The sequence below is a fragment of the Sceloporus undulatus genome, chromosome 2 (genome assembly GCF_019175285.1).
Source record: "Sceloporus undulatus isolate JIND9_A2432 ecotype Alabama chromosome 2, SceUnd_v1.1, whole genome shotgun sequence".
Taxonomy (NCBI): Eukaryota; Metazoa; Chordata; class Lepidosauria; order Squamata; family Phrynosomatidae; genus Sceloporus; species Sceloporus undulatus.
This window is the reverse complement of record NC_056523.1, coordinates 10,480,605-10,492,680: the sequence shown is the minus strand read 5'-3', so window position 1 is coordinate 10,492,680 and position 12,076 is coordinate 10,480,605. Positions and strand designations below refer to the sequence as shown.

At 42.9% G+C, this 12,076-nt stretch overlaps 2 protein-coding genes across 5 annotated transcripts in view; both read right to left on the bottom strand.

Annotated features, from left to right (window-relative positions):
• LOC121921898 (zinc finger protein 397-like) overlaps window positions 1-12,076 on the bottom strand; it is a 942,727-nt gene that overhangs the window by 269,421 nt on the left and 661,230 nt on the right. The window lies entirely within an intron of this gene.
• The window catches only part of LOC121921878 (zinc finger protein 436-like), a 14,026-nt gene continuing 4,104 nt past the window's right edge, over window positions 2,155-12,076 (bottom strand). For all 3 annotated transcript variants that reach the window (XM_042450569.1, XM_042450567.1, XM_042450568.1), the window contains exons 2-6: window positions 10,994-11,492; window positions 7,707-7,800; window positions 7,133-7,218; window positions 6,809-6,929; window positions 2,155-5,066 (exon numbers count right to left, since the gene is read on the bottom strand). In XM_042450569.1, the coding sequence (XP_042306503.1) occupies window positions 3,640-5,066; window positions 6,809-6,929; window positions 7,133-7,218; window positions 7,707-7,800; window positions 10,994-11,320 (2,055 nt within the window). In that variant the 5' untranslated portion in view covers window positions 11,321-11,492 and the 3' untranslated portion in view covers window positions 2,155-3,639. The remainder of the gene's footprint in view (window positions 5,067-6,808; window positions 6,930-7,132; window positions 7,219-7,706; window positions 7,801-10,993; window positions 11,493-12,076) is intronic.

The following is a 12,076-nucleotide window of genomic DNA, read 5'->3' as shown; positions in this document are numbered from 1 at the left end:
TTGCTAGACACTGGAAAGAAAGTGAAAAGATACAGATAGATGAATGGCTAATGAAATTAAATGATATAAGACAACTAGACCTGCTTTCATGTAAATTAGGGGACGGGGAGAAGGATAAACTGGAAAAAGAATGGGGTCAATTAGTGATGTTTCTGAAAAAAAGATGGTGTCTGGATGAAAACCTGGCTAGGTTGGTTATCTAAATAAAGTAAACTGTATTAGTCCAGGAAAGGAATATGGGAGTTAAATGTAAACAAGGCTATACTTATATATTTTGGAGAATACATCTGGATATATACAATCTATGGATAATTTTTTTTTGTTTTGTTTTAGTCTCTTTTTCTGGCTTGTTTAGGAATATAATTATATGTTTTTAGGAGACAGATATGGTTGTATATTATTATTGGCAAGAAGCAAAAAGAAGAGAAGTAAGCAACACAAAAGAAGATAAAAAAGACAGGAAGCAAAGTCACAAAGAACAACTGGTGATGTAAAGGATATGTTTTTGTGCTGAGATTGTAATCTGTAATTTGTAAATATTGTATTAATATAAACTAATAAAAATATTTAAAAAAATAAAGTCTGACAGGAAAATGAAACTCTGAAGAGTTCCTTTTAGAGGCTGCTATTGCGGTGGATAAAAGGAACTGAGGGTTTAGGCGGGATGTCAGCCAGTAGAAGAATGAGTGGGGCTACTGCCAAAACACTTCCAAAAGCTCTAGAAAGCTCCAAATATGCTTTGCACAGGCACAGAATAACCCATTTGTGGAAATTCACAGAGACCACAAAGAAGACGGTAAAGTTAAGAGCTGACATGATACCCACGGTTAAATATTTGACCATCTGGACCAACCTAACATTGTCAATATATCTTCTCTCTCCTGTATCGTTTTTAACATCTTCGTCTGATGAAGAAGGCAGTAGAGCTTTGAAAGCTTGCAACTTGTGTAAGTGCATTTTGATTGACCTAATAAAGCTATCACTGTTTTGGAGATTTTTAATGACGCTGCACATGGAGGAAAGAAATAGTCCTGCTCTATTCTGCTTTGTTCAGACTTGATCTGGAATCCTATGTCCAGTTCTTGGCATCACAATTCAAGAGGAATACTGAAAAGCTGGAGCATGTCCAGAGGAGGGCAGCCAAAGCGGGGAAAGCTATGGAAACCACGTTCTGTGAGGGAGCTGGACCTGTTTAGCCTGGAGAAGGTTAGGGGTGACATGATAGCTGTGCTTAAAGATTGGAGGGGATGTCATATTTACAGTGGAGAAAGCTTGTTTTTTGGTTGCTCCAGAGACTACGAAGCAATAGATTCAAACTGTGGGGAAATAGATTCCACCTAAATATTAGGCAAAATAGACTGCACTGGAGTGTAGTGTAATCTCCTTCTTTTAGAGTTTCTGAACCAGAGGCTGGGTGGCCCTCTGTCAGGGCTGCTTTGATTCTGTCTTCTTACATGGCAGGAGTATCAATCCATCAAACCATTGTGCAATCTTAGAATCATAAGAGTTGGAAGGAGCATCTCAGGCCATCAAGTGACACTTGATTTCTGTAAATCAAATTGGATGATGGACTGGGTGGCATTTGTGGTCCCTTCCAAGTCTATGGCCTGGTACAGATGGGCGGCAACCACATGCTCCTGAACCCTAGCATGCAGCGGCACCATCATGGCGGCCTCCAGTCCACACGGATCAGCACCAACTCAAGGCAAAGATGGGCAGCACGGAGCTGACCATCTGTCGAACCCCAAGATTTCAATTAAGGGCCCACTGTCCCCTTCTAAACCACAGGGTTTTCTGTGTCTTGGAGAGCCAGCTCACTCCCCTCTCGGCTTCTTCTCAGTGCCTGCTTTGGACTACTCTAAGCTGCTGCAGCCCAGACCCAAAGGTCTAGCACCCCACCAGAGGACTAAGGCTCTCTGTCACTAAAAGGCTGGCTGGGTGGTAGAATTGTATTGTTCTTTTACACTCTAAACAGCTTTCAGTCCCAATTTTGGCAGAAAAGGGGATATAAGTAAAAATAGATTCACCTCATAGGTAGAGGGATATGCTTAGACTTCATTAAAAGAGGTTTGGTACCAATAATAGCAAAAACATGAAAATAATGGGGATAGGTTCTTTCACCACAAAAAAGAGGAAGAATTCAACATGTTTCATCGAACGTTTTATTTAAACTAACAATACGCACACATGAACTAAAAACAGAACATTTTTAACCTTCTGGACAGAATGAACATTTTAAACAGTCAAATACCTTTCATTACTTCTGCCCTGTGAGTTGCTTGATGGTTTTGAGTGAAACCGTTCCCACACTCTTGGCATTTGAATGGTTTCTCTCCTGCGTAGGTTATGTGATGATGAGTGAGCAGTTTCTTCCCAATAAATCCCTTCCCACCCTCCAAGCATTTGAATGGCTTCTCCCCTTGGGAGTTGCTTGATGGTGACTGAGGGCTCTTTTCCCAGTGAGACGTTCCCCACACTCCAGGCATTTAAAGGGCTTCCCTCCTGCATCCGTTTTTTGATGGTATTTAAATGTTTTTTTTTTTCTATTGTGCGATATTTTTTATGACAAATGAGGAATGCCTTCTGAACATACCTTTTCCCACATTTCAGGCACTGAAATGGTTTCTCTGCTGTGTGAGCTTTTTGAGGATAGGTGAGATGTGTCTTCTGAATGTTGGACTGGATGGCCCTTGTGGTTTCTTCCAACTCTATGATTCTATGAATATAACTTTTTGCACACTCCAAGACTGTTTACTAGCATTTAAAGGGTTTCCTTCCTCTGTTTTTTAAAATGTTTTAATAACTTTATTTCTTACCCAAAAAGGCAGAAAACAGTAACAAATACAACAAAAACAAAAACAAGCTAAAGGCATTTAAAGGGTTTCTTTCGTGTGTGAGGTGCCTGGTGATGAGTGAAGTCTCTTTTCTCAATTAAACCTTTTCCACACTCCAGGAATTTTAATGTTTCCTTTCTTGTGTGATTTTTTTTATGACGAGTGAGATGTATCTTCCGAATATTCCTCTTCCCACATTCTAGGCATTGAAAGGCCTTCTCTCCTGTGCGAGTTGCTTTATGACAGGTGAAGTATGTCTTCTCAGTGAAACCTTTTCCACATCTACGCATTTAAATGGTTTCTCTCCTATGTAAAGTTGAAGGCTTTCATAGCCGGCATCCATAGTTTTTTGTGGGTTTTTCAGGCTATGTGGCCATGTTCTAGTAGAGTTTCTTTCTGATGTTTCTCTCCTGTGTGAATTTTTTGATGATGAATGAGGTGTATCTTCTCAATATAACTTTTCCACATGTGATGCATTTAAATGGTTTCTCTCCTCTCCTGTGTGATTTGCTTGATGACAAGTGAGATTTGTCTTCTGAGTAAAACTTTTACCACACTCAAGGCACTTCCAAGGTTTTCTCTTCTGTGTGAGTTGCTTGACGATTCGTGAGGCTTGTCATCTGAATGAAACCCCACACTCCATGCATTTAAATGGTTTCCTCTCCTGTATGTGTGTTTTGATGATAGGTAAAGTGTGTCTTCCACGCAAACCTTTCCTACAATTCAGGCATTTAAATGGTTCCTCTCCTGTGTGAATTGATGGATGACGAGTAAATGCTCTTTTCACAATGAAACCTTCCAGGCATTAAAATGGGTTCTCTGCTGTGTGAGTTTTTGATGATAGGTGAGCTGTGTTTCCGAGCGAAACCTTTTCCACACTCCAGGCATTTAAATTGTCTTTTCCTGTGTGAGTTGCTTGATGTCGAGTGAGCCCTTTCTTCTGAGCAAAACTTTTTCCACACTCCAGGCATTTAAATGGTTTCTCTCCTGTGTGAGTTGCTTGATGTCGAGTGAGCCCTTTTTTCTGAGCAAAACTTTTTCCACACTCCAGGCATTTAAATGGTTTCTCTCCTGTATGAGTTTTTTGATGATAGATGAGGTGTGGCTTCCGAGCAAAACCTTTTCCACACTCCAGGCACTTAAATGGTTTCTTTCCTGTGTGAATTTGTTGATGATAGGTGAGGTATGTCTTCTGAGCGAAACCTTTCCCACACTCCAGGCATTTAAATGGTTTCTCTCCTGTGTGAGTTGCTTTGTGAAAAGAGAGGTGTGTCTTATTAGCAAAACATTTTCCACACTCCAAGCATTTAAAGGGTTTCTCTCCTGTGTGAGTTGCTTGGTGACGAGTGAGGTATGTCTTCTGAGCGAAACCTTTCCCACAGTCCAGGCATTTAAAGGGTTTCTCTCCTGTGTGAGTTGCTTGGTGAGAAGAGAGGTATGTCTTCCGAGTAAAACCTTTTCCACACTCGAGGCATTTAAACAGTTTCTCTCCTGTGTGAATTGCTTGATGTTGAGGAAGGTATGCCTTGTCACTAAAACCTTTTCCACACTCCAGGCATTTAAATGGTTTCTCTCCTGTGTGAGTTGCTTGATGTTGAGTGAGGTGCGCCTTCCGAGCAAAACCTTTTCCACACTCCAGGCATTTAAATGGTTTCTCTCCTGTGTGAGTTGCTTGATGTCGAGTGAGGTGCGTCTTCCGAATAAAATCTTTTCCACACTCCAGGCATTTAAATGGTTTCTGTCCTGTATGAGTTTTTTTATGATAGGAGAGGTTTCTCTTAAAAGCAAATCCTTTTCCACACTCCAGGCATTTAAACGGCTTCTCTCCTGTGTGAGCTGCTTGATGATAGTTAAGGGTAGTTTTCTGAGTGAAACTTTTTACAAACTCCAGGCATTTCAATGGTCTCATTTTTTGGTAAATATTTTTAAGTGAAACAGAAATGGAGCTGTTTCCACACTCACCGCCTATGAACGATTTGTCTTTTGACTGAATTCTTCTGTGAAGAGTAAGGCTTGCTTCAGAGCTGAAATTTCTGACATGTGCATTTTGTTTCTGTATTCTTTCTTGAATTGAGGTTCCAGAAAAATCACCTTTTTGAGAAGTGTGTGTGGTCCTCCACTTGTTTTCGGTGTTAGCTTTTCTTTCCTTCTCTTTTACCTGTTTGCATTGCTCTTTGTGCATCAATGCTTGGCATGGTTTCCCATTATACTCTTTCTCTTGCCCATCATTGCCTGGAAGGGAGAGAAAGTACTGCTCAGAACATAAAAAATATCAGAAAGCCTCATAGATAGAGATGAGACTCCAGAAATTAGGAGAACATTGGTTCTCCAAAGAGATAAGTTCTCTTTCCTGAAAAGAGGCAGCTCTTTTCATAGGATCGTAGTGTTTTTTTGAAAAGAAAGATATATTTGGAGGAGACTACAAGGTCCATCCAGTCCAATCCCCTGCTGTCCAGGAATACACAATCAAAGTATTACACAAACTAGTAATCTGAGATCATCTCCTGCCCCTCCCATCGCCTTAAACACAATTATCTTGGTTTTCCTGTTCTAATGTCCTTTTTGTAAGCCTCTGGGAAAGCAATGTCTGGATTGTTTCTGATCTTGAGTAAAATGTGCCAGGAGAGGGGGAGAATGTCTCACAAACCAAACAGATTGTGCTTGGTGGCATTAATGCATAATCACTATTGTAGGGCAAGTGGTCTTGCATCCCTGGATTCTGGGGATCAGCTCCCAGCTACTACATCCATCAGGTAATGCTAAAATGCAGACTGATGTACTGATTTCAAGAAAGAAATTTAAAGTTTCTATCTGGGGACTTAATTTAGGGCATAAAGAATCATGTGTTTTTTGCTATTAATGTGGGGAGGGGGAGATGCCCAGAACAGAACCCACACGGCCCAAGGGCCGACTATACTAGTGTCCTAATTATTTTTTTAAAAAAATGTTTGAAATTTCTAATCCTAAAATATCCAAACAACAAAGTAGACACAGAGGGAAATCTGGTATCTGCTGGGGTTGCTCAAGTCCAATTAAATACAATAGCAGAGTAAAATGGGGTATCTTAAATAACTGGCAAAATCAAAGTATGCTTTTTGGAATTCATATTTTTTCAATATTTTCAAGCAGTGGATGCTTGAATCCGTAGATAAAGAATCTCAGGATAAGGAGGTCCAACTGTACCTTCATTACCTAGTTCAGTTTTGTTTGGTCAGCCCCCAAATTTTTTTTTATACCAAAAGCATGATAAAATTGCTAGCTATCTAAAGGGGCCAAGGGAGAACCAGCATGTAGTAGTGTGAGTGTTGGACTAGGATTCCTGGAGACCAGGGTACAAATGAACTGGGTGGCCTTGTGCAGGTCACACCCTCTCAGCCTCTCTTGATGGCAGGTAAAGCTAAAGATCACCATAATGCTAACTAGCTCCTGCCTCCACATGAGGGCTTGGTTTTCTCCATCTTTTCTGCATCTTTTGGCAAGAAGGTCTAACAACTAATGGCAGCCACTTCCTCCAAGTCCTGCCCTCCCCTTCCTGGAAGTCTCTCCCTCTGTATCCATTATTACACGAGTAAGTTGGAGCAAGGAAGCAAGATGTAGCTAATTTCTCTTTCTGCCTTCCCACTTGCCCTTATCAATCTAACCTCTCATTTCATTTTTAATGGTGGTTGGATGGGGCCACAGTGGCAACTGGAGGAGGCAAAGCAGGCGCTTGGGGCAGGGGTACAGCTAGTGAAGTCCCCAATACTCCATCCAGTGGCCCATGCTCAGGAGTCCAACTGGACCTCACATCATCCATTGTGACCTTGACCAAGATCTGCCAGTGAAGGGTTTTCTGGGAAGAGAGGCCAGAAATAGCAACAAAGCTGAAAGAAAACTACTCAGACCGCTTTAATCTACCAGCACTGAAGAACAGCTCTCAGGGTTACTTTTCAGCATTTCTAAGTTGCTCAATTCCAAGAAAGAGGGAGCCTTACTCAGAGAGGACAGGGCCCCCAAAATCTCCTCCATCACTTCCCGATGAAGGACCCTTTGGCCTGGATCCAGCAGAGCCCACTCCTTCTCCGTGAAACTCACAGACACCTCCTCAAAGGTCACCTGCAGAAAGAGAAGATATTATTTCAGATTGCTCAAGAAAACTGAAATCTTTACAAGATGCCCCCCACAGGCCACTTACAGTGGCAACTTGCGAAGGAAGCAAAGGGAAACAATAAGATTCTGTGGGGACCAGGGAGCAGTCAAAGGGAGTTGCACAACCAGCCCGCCCCTTTTCTTGGCTCACTTTAGATCCTGTCCCCTACCTGATCTAGTCTTCCAGAAGCTGTTCTGAGTCCATCAGGATGAAGAGATGTGCTTGTAATCATAGACCCAGTCCTTATTCTCTCTCCTGGGAGGAAAAAAAAGGAAAGAGAATATTTCTAACCCTTCTCTCTTCTTCCAGTCCCTCTTACATGTGCAAATGCAGCATAGAACATTTCCCACATCAGGCTTTATTGCAATGTTTTCTACAGACATGTGACTAACTGGATACTGAAAGTCTGCACTATTTCCTCCCTCACCATTCTCCTAGTGCCAATGTTGCTAAAACAACTAGCATCAGAGGATGAGGAGGAAAAGGAGGGCTGGTCAGGCATAAAAAGTGCTTGTAAAATATACTTTACTGTCACAGGCTTTATTAACTTGAAGTATGTTTTTGCTGGTCAATGACCGAATAAACTTTATTACATGTCTGTAATTTCAAGCTGCTAGTTAGGCTATATAAAATGGTCCAAGCGCAGCAGTTGATAGAGTCCAGATATTTCAGACAAATTTGAGAAGAGGGAGTCAAAGAGGAAACTACCCTATCTTAGCCCTTACTCATTGAGGAGGACATACCTTCTTTCTCCTCTGTTATCCATTTGGGCCTCTGCCTTTGACTGGACTCAGAAGGATGCTTTTCCTTCTCAGCCATCTCTTTTACAGGCAAGTCCTACAGCAGAAACAGAAATGGGAAGGGAAAGGGAAGAGAGAATTAGGAAAGGAAAGGAAGAGAACGTAAGTAAATAGAAAAGCGCATTGCTAAAAATGGTTTCAGGTAGTTTCCAGAAGGCTGTTCTCATCCAAGGAGAGAGTCAAAGTAACTTCTCCAAGAAGGGAGTTCCAGAGCTCGAGAGCAGCTACTGAGAAGGCTCTATCCCATGTTCCCACTCATGTGGGAGAATACACTCCTTCAGTAAACTTAGCACTAGGAATTGTGGCTGGAATTGGATCATAGAATGACAGAATTGGAAGATATATAACAAAGGCCATTCAGTCCAACCCCCTGCTGTGCAGGAAGACACAATGAAAGCACTCCCCACTGATGGCTATCCAGATTCTGTTTAAAAGCCTCTAAAGCAGAGGTAGGCAACCTTTTTGAGCCGGGGGCTGGGTTGCTGTCCCTCAGACAATTGGGGGGCCGAAGCCAAAAAATAAATAATTAAATAATTTTAAATAAATAAATAAATAAATCGGGACAAATGTAGGACAACATTTTCAAATGGTGGACACTTTTTTTAAAAAAAAAGTGGAGGACACACAAAAAAAATTGGTTTTTAAAAAAATGTTCATAAAAATGCATGTTTCTGAGGCATCTATAGACAATTGCCCCCCTTGCCCCTGCGCGCGAGTGGCCAAAGGCCCCGGCGGCAGGACCGGGCTGGGGCCAGTACCAAGGCCTCGCCGGGCCGCATCCGGCCCGCGGGCTGCCTACCCCTGCTCTAAAGACAGAGATTCCACCATACTCTGAGGGAGTGTGTTCCACTGTGGAATAGCTCTTACCCTTTTTCTAATGTTGAGGTGGAATCTCTTTTTCTGGAGTTTGCATCCATTGCTCTGCGTCCTAGTCTCTGGAGCAGCACAAAACAAGCTTGCTCCATCCTCAATATGACATCCTTTCAAATATTTAAACAGGGCTACTATGTCCCCCCCCCCCCTTTTAACCTTATCAGCTTTGCTAAACATACTCAGCTCACTCAGCTGCTACTCATAAGGCATGGATTGCAGACCTTTCACCATTATGGTCACCCTCCTCTGGACACACTCCAGCTTGTCAATATGCATCCAAAATTGTGGTATCCAGAACTAGACAAAATATTCCAGGTTAGGTCTGACCAAAGCAGAACAGAATAGGACTATTACTTCCCTCGACCTAGACACTACACTCCTATTTATGCATCCTTGGATCACATTGGCTTTTTAGCAGCTGCATCACACTGCTGACCCATGTTGAACTTGTGGTCTACTAAGATTCCTTGATCCCTTTCACATGTGACCAATAACCAGCAAATCTGTTCAAAAAGGGAGTCATGTGTTCCCTCTTACCAAGCCTAGTTAGCAATCTGCATGCAGCTCTTTGGACCAGGTGAGGTTTCTGCACATTTTTCAAAGGCGGCCCCATGTACAACATCTTAGTCTTAAAATTAGATTAACTAAGGGTCCGAACAGAAACGTCAAAACAAAGCTGCTTCGGGTCACTTTGGAGGTATGCTATTTAAATGACACACACATCTTAAGAGTCCAGAAGCTGTGCCAAAGCTGCATTCCAATCCTTAGGACTGGAGCATGGCATTGGCGAGGCTTCTGCCCTCTTAGGACATATCCATTATTTAAACAGCATGCCTCCAAAGTGAACTGAAGCAGCTTTATTTTGGCCTGTCTGTTTAGATTCTAAGATGTGCAACACTGGGGCCAGAACAGATAACATTGGGAACAGCCGCAGTTATCATGCTAGCTGTAGATGTGTAAAATCACCACAAAAACTGAAGCATTCAGACTGTCACACCTGCTTGTGTTTTGTATGTATCTTTCTCTCTCTCATTACCCTCTCCTTCCCAAAAGAAGAGCCTAGCAGGATGCAACCATCAACCATGTTGTGTATGTGTGGGGATTCTTTCAGAAAAATAGAATCATCATGAAAATCTCTTGTTCATAATGCTTTAGGTCAACTGCAACTAACAAGCCATCAAAGATAGTGTGGAGAGGGAGACAAAGTGTGTGTGCTCACGTACTGAATTCACTGGTACAAAACTGGACTAGTTGAATCCAAACTCTGTAGATAGAAAGCCATATCTGTCACTTAAGCAGATTTATGAAAATATGGCATAGTACTCTGTTTCTGCTAGCTTTGTAAGTCTATGGAGAATCATAGCTCTGTTCTGTCTCCTGGTATTTAATCGGAGACTGCCCACATATTTTCAGTACTCCTGAAGAAGCAAGAAAGAATGGTGGTTCTTACTGTTTGGAATACTCTAGTACATCCAAAGCGGGCAGTATGCCCCTCCTTAGGGAGGGGGAGGAAGGAACATTTCTAGATATTTATCTAAAAGTCGTAAGGCAGACAATTTCAGAGAACTAATGCCAGCTGTTTTCTAGTAGTCTAGTGCAGACCAGCTAATGGCATTTATTTTCTACACTTCTCCCTCCACATTTGTGGCTTTGACTTTTGCAGATCTGATTATTCACAGATTTTATTAATATGTTCTCTCTAGCAATGTCTAGGTCTCTTTAACCAACTTTAACCAAAAGTCACACTCAAGAACCTAGAGATTCCAAGAGAGAACACTCCACTAGGCCTTTGTAGCTCCTCCAGCACAATTTTATAGTCAATGTCTAGCAGCAGTGACCACAGAGTTGCACTGGAGGGCCTAGCCTAGAGGTTTTTAGCAAGGTGTTCTCTCAGGTAAAAACATAGTGTTTTTCTCACCTGTGGTTTTTCCACATTAACGGGGGTCCAGTGCCCCTAACCTCAGCGAATGTGGAGGGAGAAGTGTAGTTTTCTTTTATTTATTTCAAATATTTATATTCTGCCCGTCTCCCACAATAGGATTCTCCTCTGTGCCTTTCACTCCTGCTTCTGCAGAGCCGGGGGGGGGGGGGAGACCCCGAATCCTGCTCCTTCCTGTGACTCTCTTTGCTCCAGGGGACAAAGAGAGGCAACCAGGACCAGAGCCCTCTCTCTATCAGCAGCTCTCATTCTCAGGAGCTGCAGGGTTGTTGCCTGCCTGCCTGGGAGTGACACCAATCCTAGTCAAATGACTGTGAGCAGCCCTTCTTTTTTATCTGCGGCTTATCTTAAGTGGCTCAGTTTGTTTCAAAAACCCTTGCAAAAAAATATTTTTGATGGCTTCTTGAAATGAGCTCACCTGCTGCTCTCCCTGCTTCTCCTCCTCTGCCTGGCTCAGGAGGAAGCCCTCTGCCAAGGCTACTGCTTGGGAAGTTGTCTCTGCTCCACACTCTCGAACCCATCTCCCCATCTCTGGGGGAAGGACAGCCAGGAACTGCTCCAGGATCACCAGGTCCATCATCTCAGCCTTGGTGTGTCTCTCTGGCTTCAGCCACTGGCAGCAGAGATTGTGGAGCTGGCTGCAAACCTCCCGGGGCCCCAAAGCTGCCTCCTGGTAGACAAAGTGTCTGAAGTGCTTGCGCTGGACCTCAGAACTGAGCATCTTCTCACCAAAGCTCATCTGCATGGCTCTTCTCTTCTGTACTTGGCCTGACCAGCTCTGAAATTCTCCCCTAATTTATGACAGACTGAATCTTCGTTTACCATCGGTGCACTCAGGCATCTTCCAAGACGGCAGAAAAGCACTTTCCTCTTTTACCAGATTCTGTCACAGGTGAAATTGCCAGGAACACCAAGGCCTACAGAGAAAACAAGACATCATGTGAATGAGCTGCTCTGAATGTTCTCTTGAGAGAAGCGAGTCATTTAGACTTTGTTGTTGTTTTTATCAGAATGATGCGGATAACCTCACTCATGCATTTTGGGTTTAGAAAACATGCAGGGGTAGCTGTGTTGGCCACTCAACAAATACAAACAAAAATCCATCAGCGATTTTTGGGAATTGCATCACTCCACATCTCTGTGAGTTGGGTTGCTCACATGTTCTGGCACCCTTCCCTTGTCCCTGCACCCACTGAAACCCCTCAGTTCCCGACACTTGAGGGGGTCAGCATCCCTTTCCCTCTCTCTCTCCCTCTTTTCGGACTAGGTGTCTGTATAGGTGGGAGGACACGGGAGGAAAATAAAGTAGTAAGCAGGGACAGCAGCAATCTTTTTGAGATTGTGTGCTTTTGACTTTAGGAGAAAGAGCACCAGTGCCAGGTGACAAGTGAGAGTTGTCATCTCCTCTGAGTTTCCTTTACTAACATCCCTCCCATACTTGTTTTTTGTTTTTAGTTGTGAAAAAAATGCCTGAGGGAGGAAGAGCACAGACTGCCTTGGA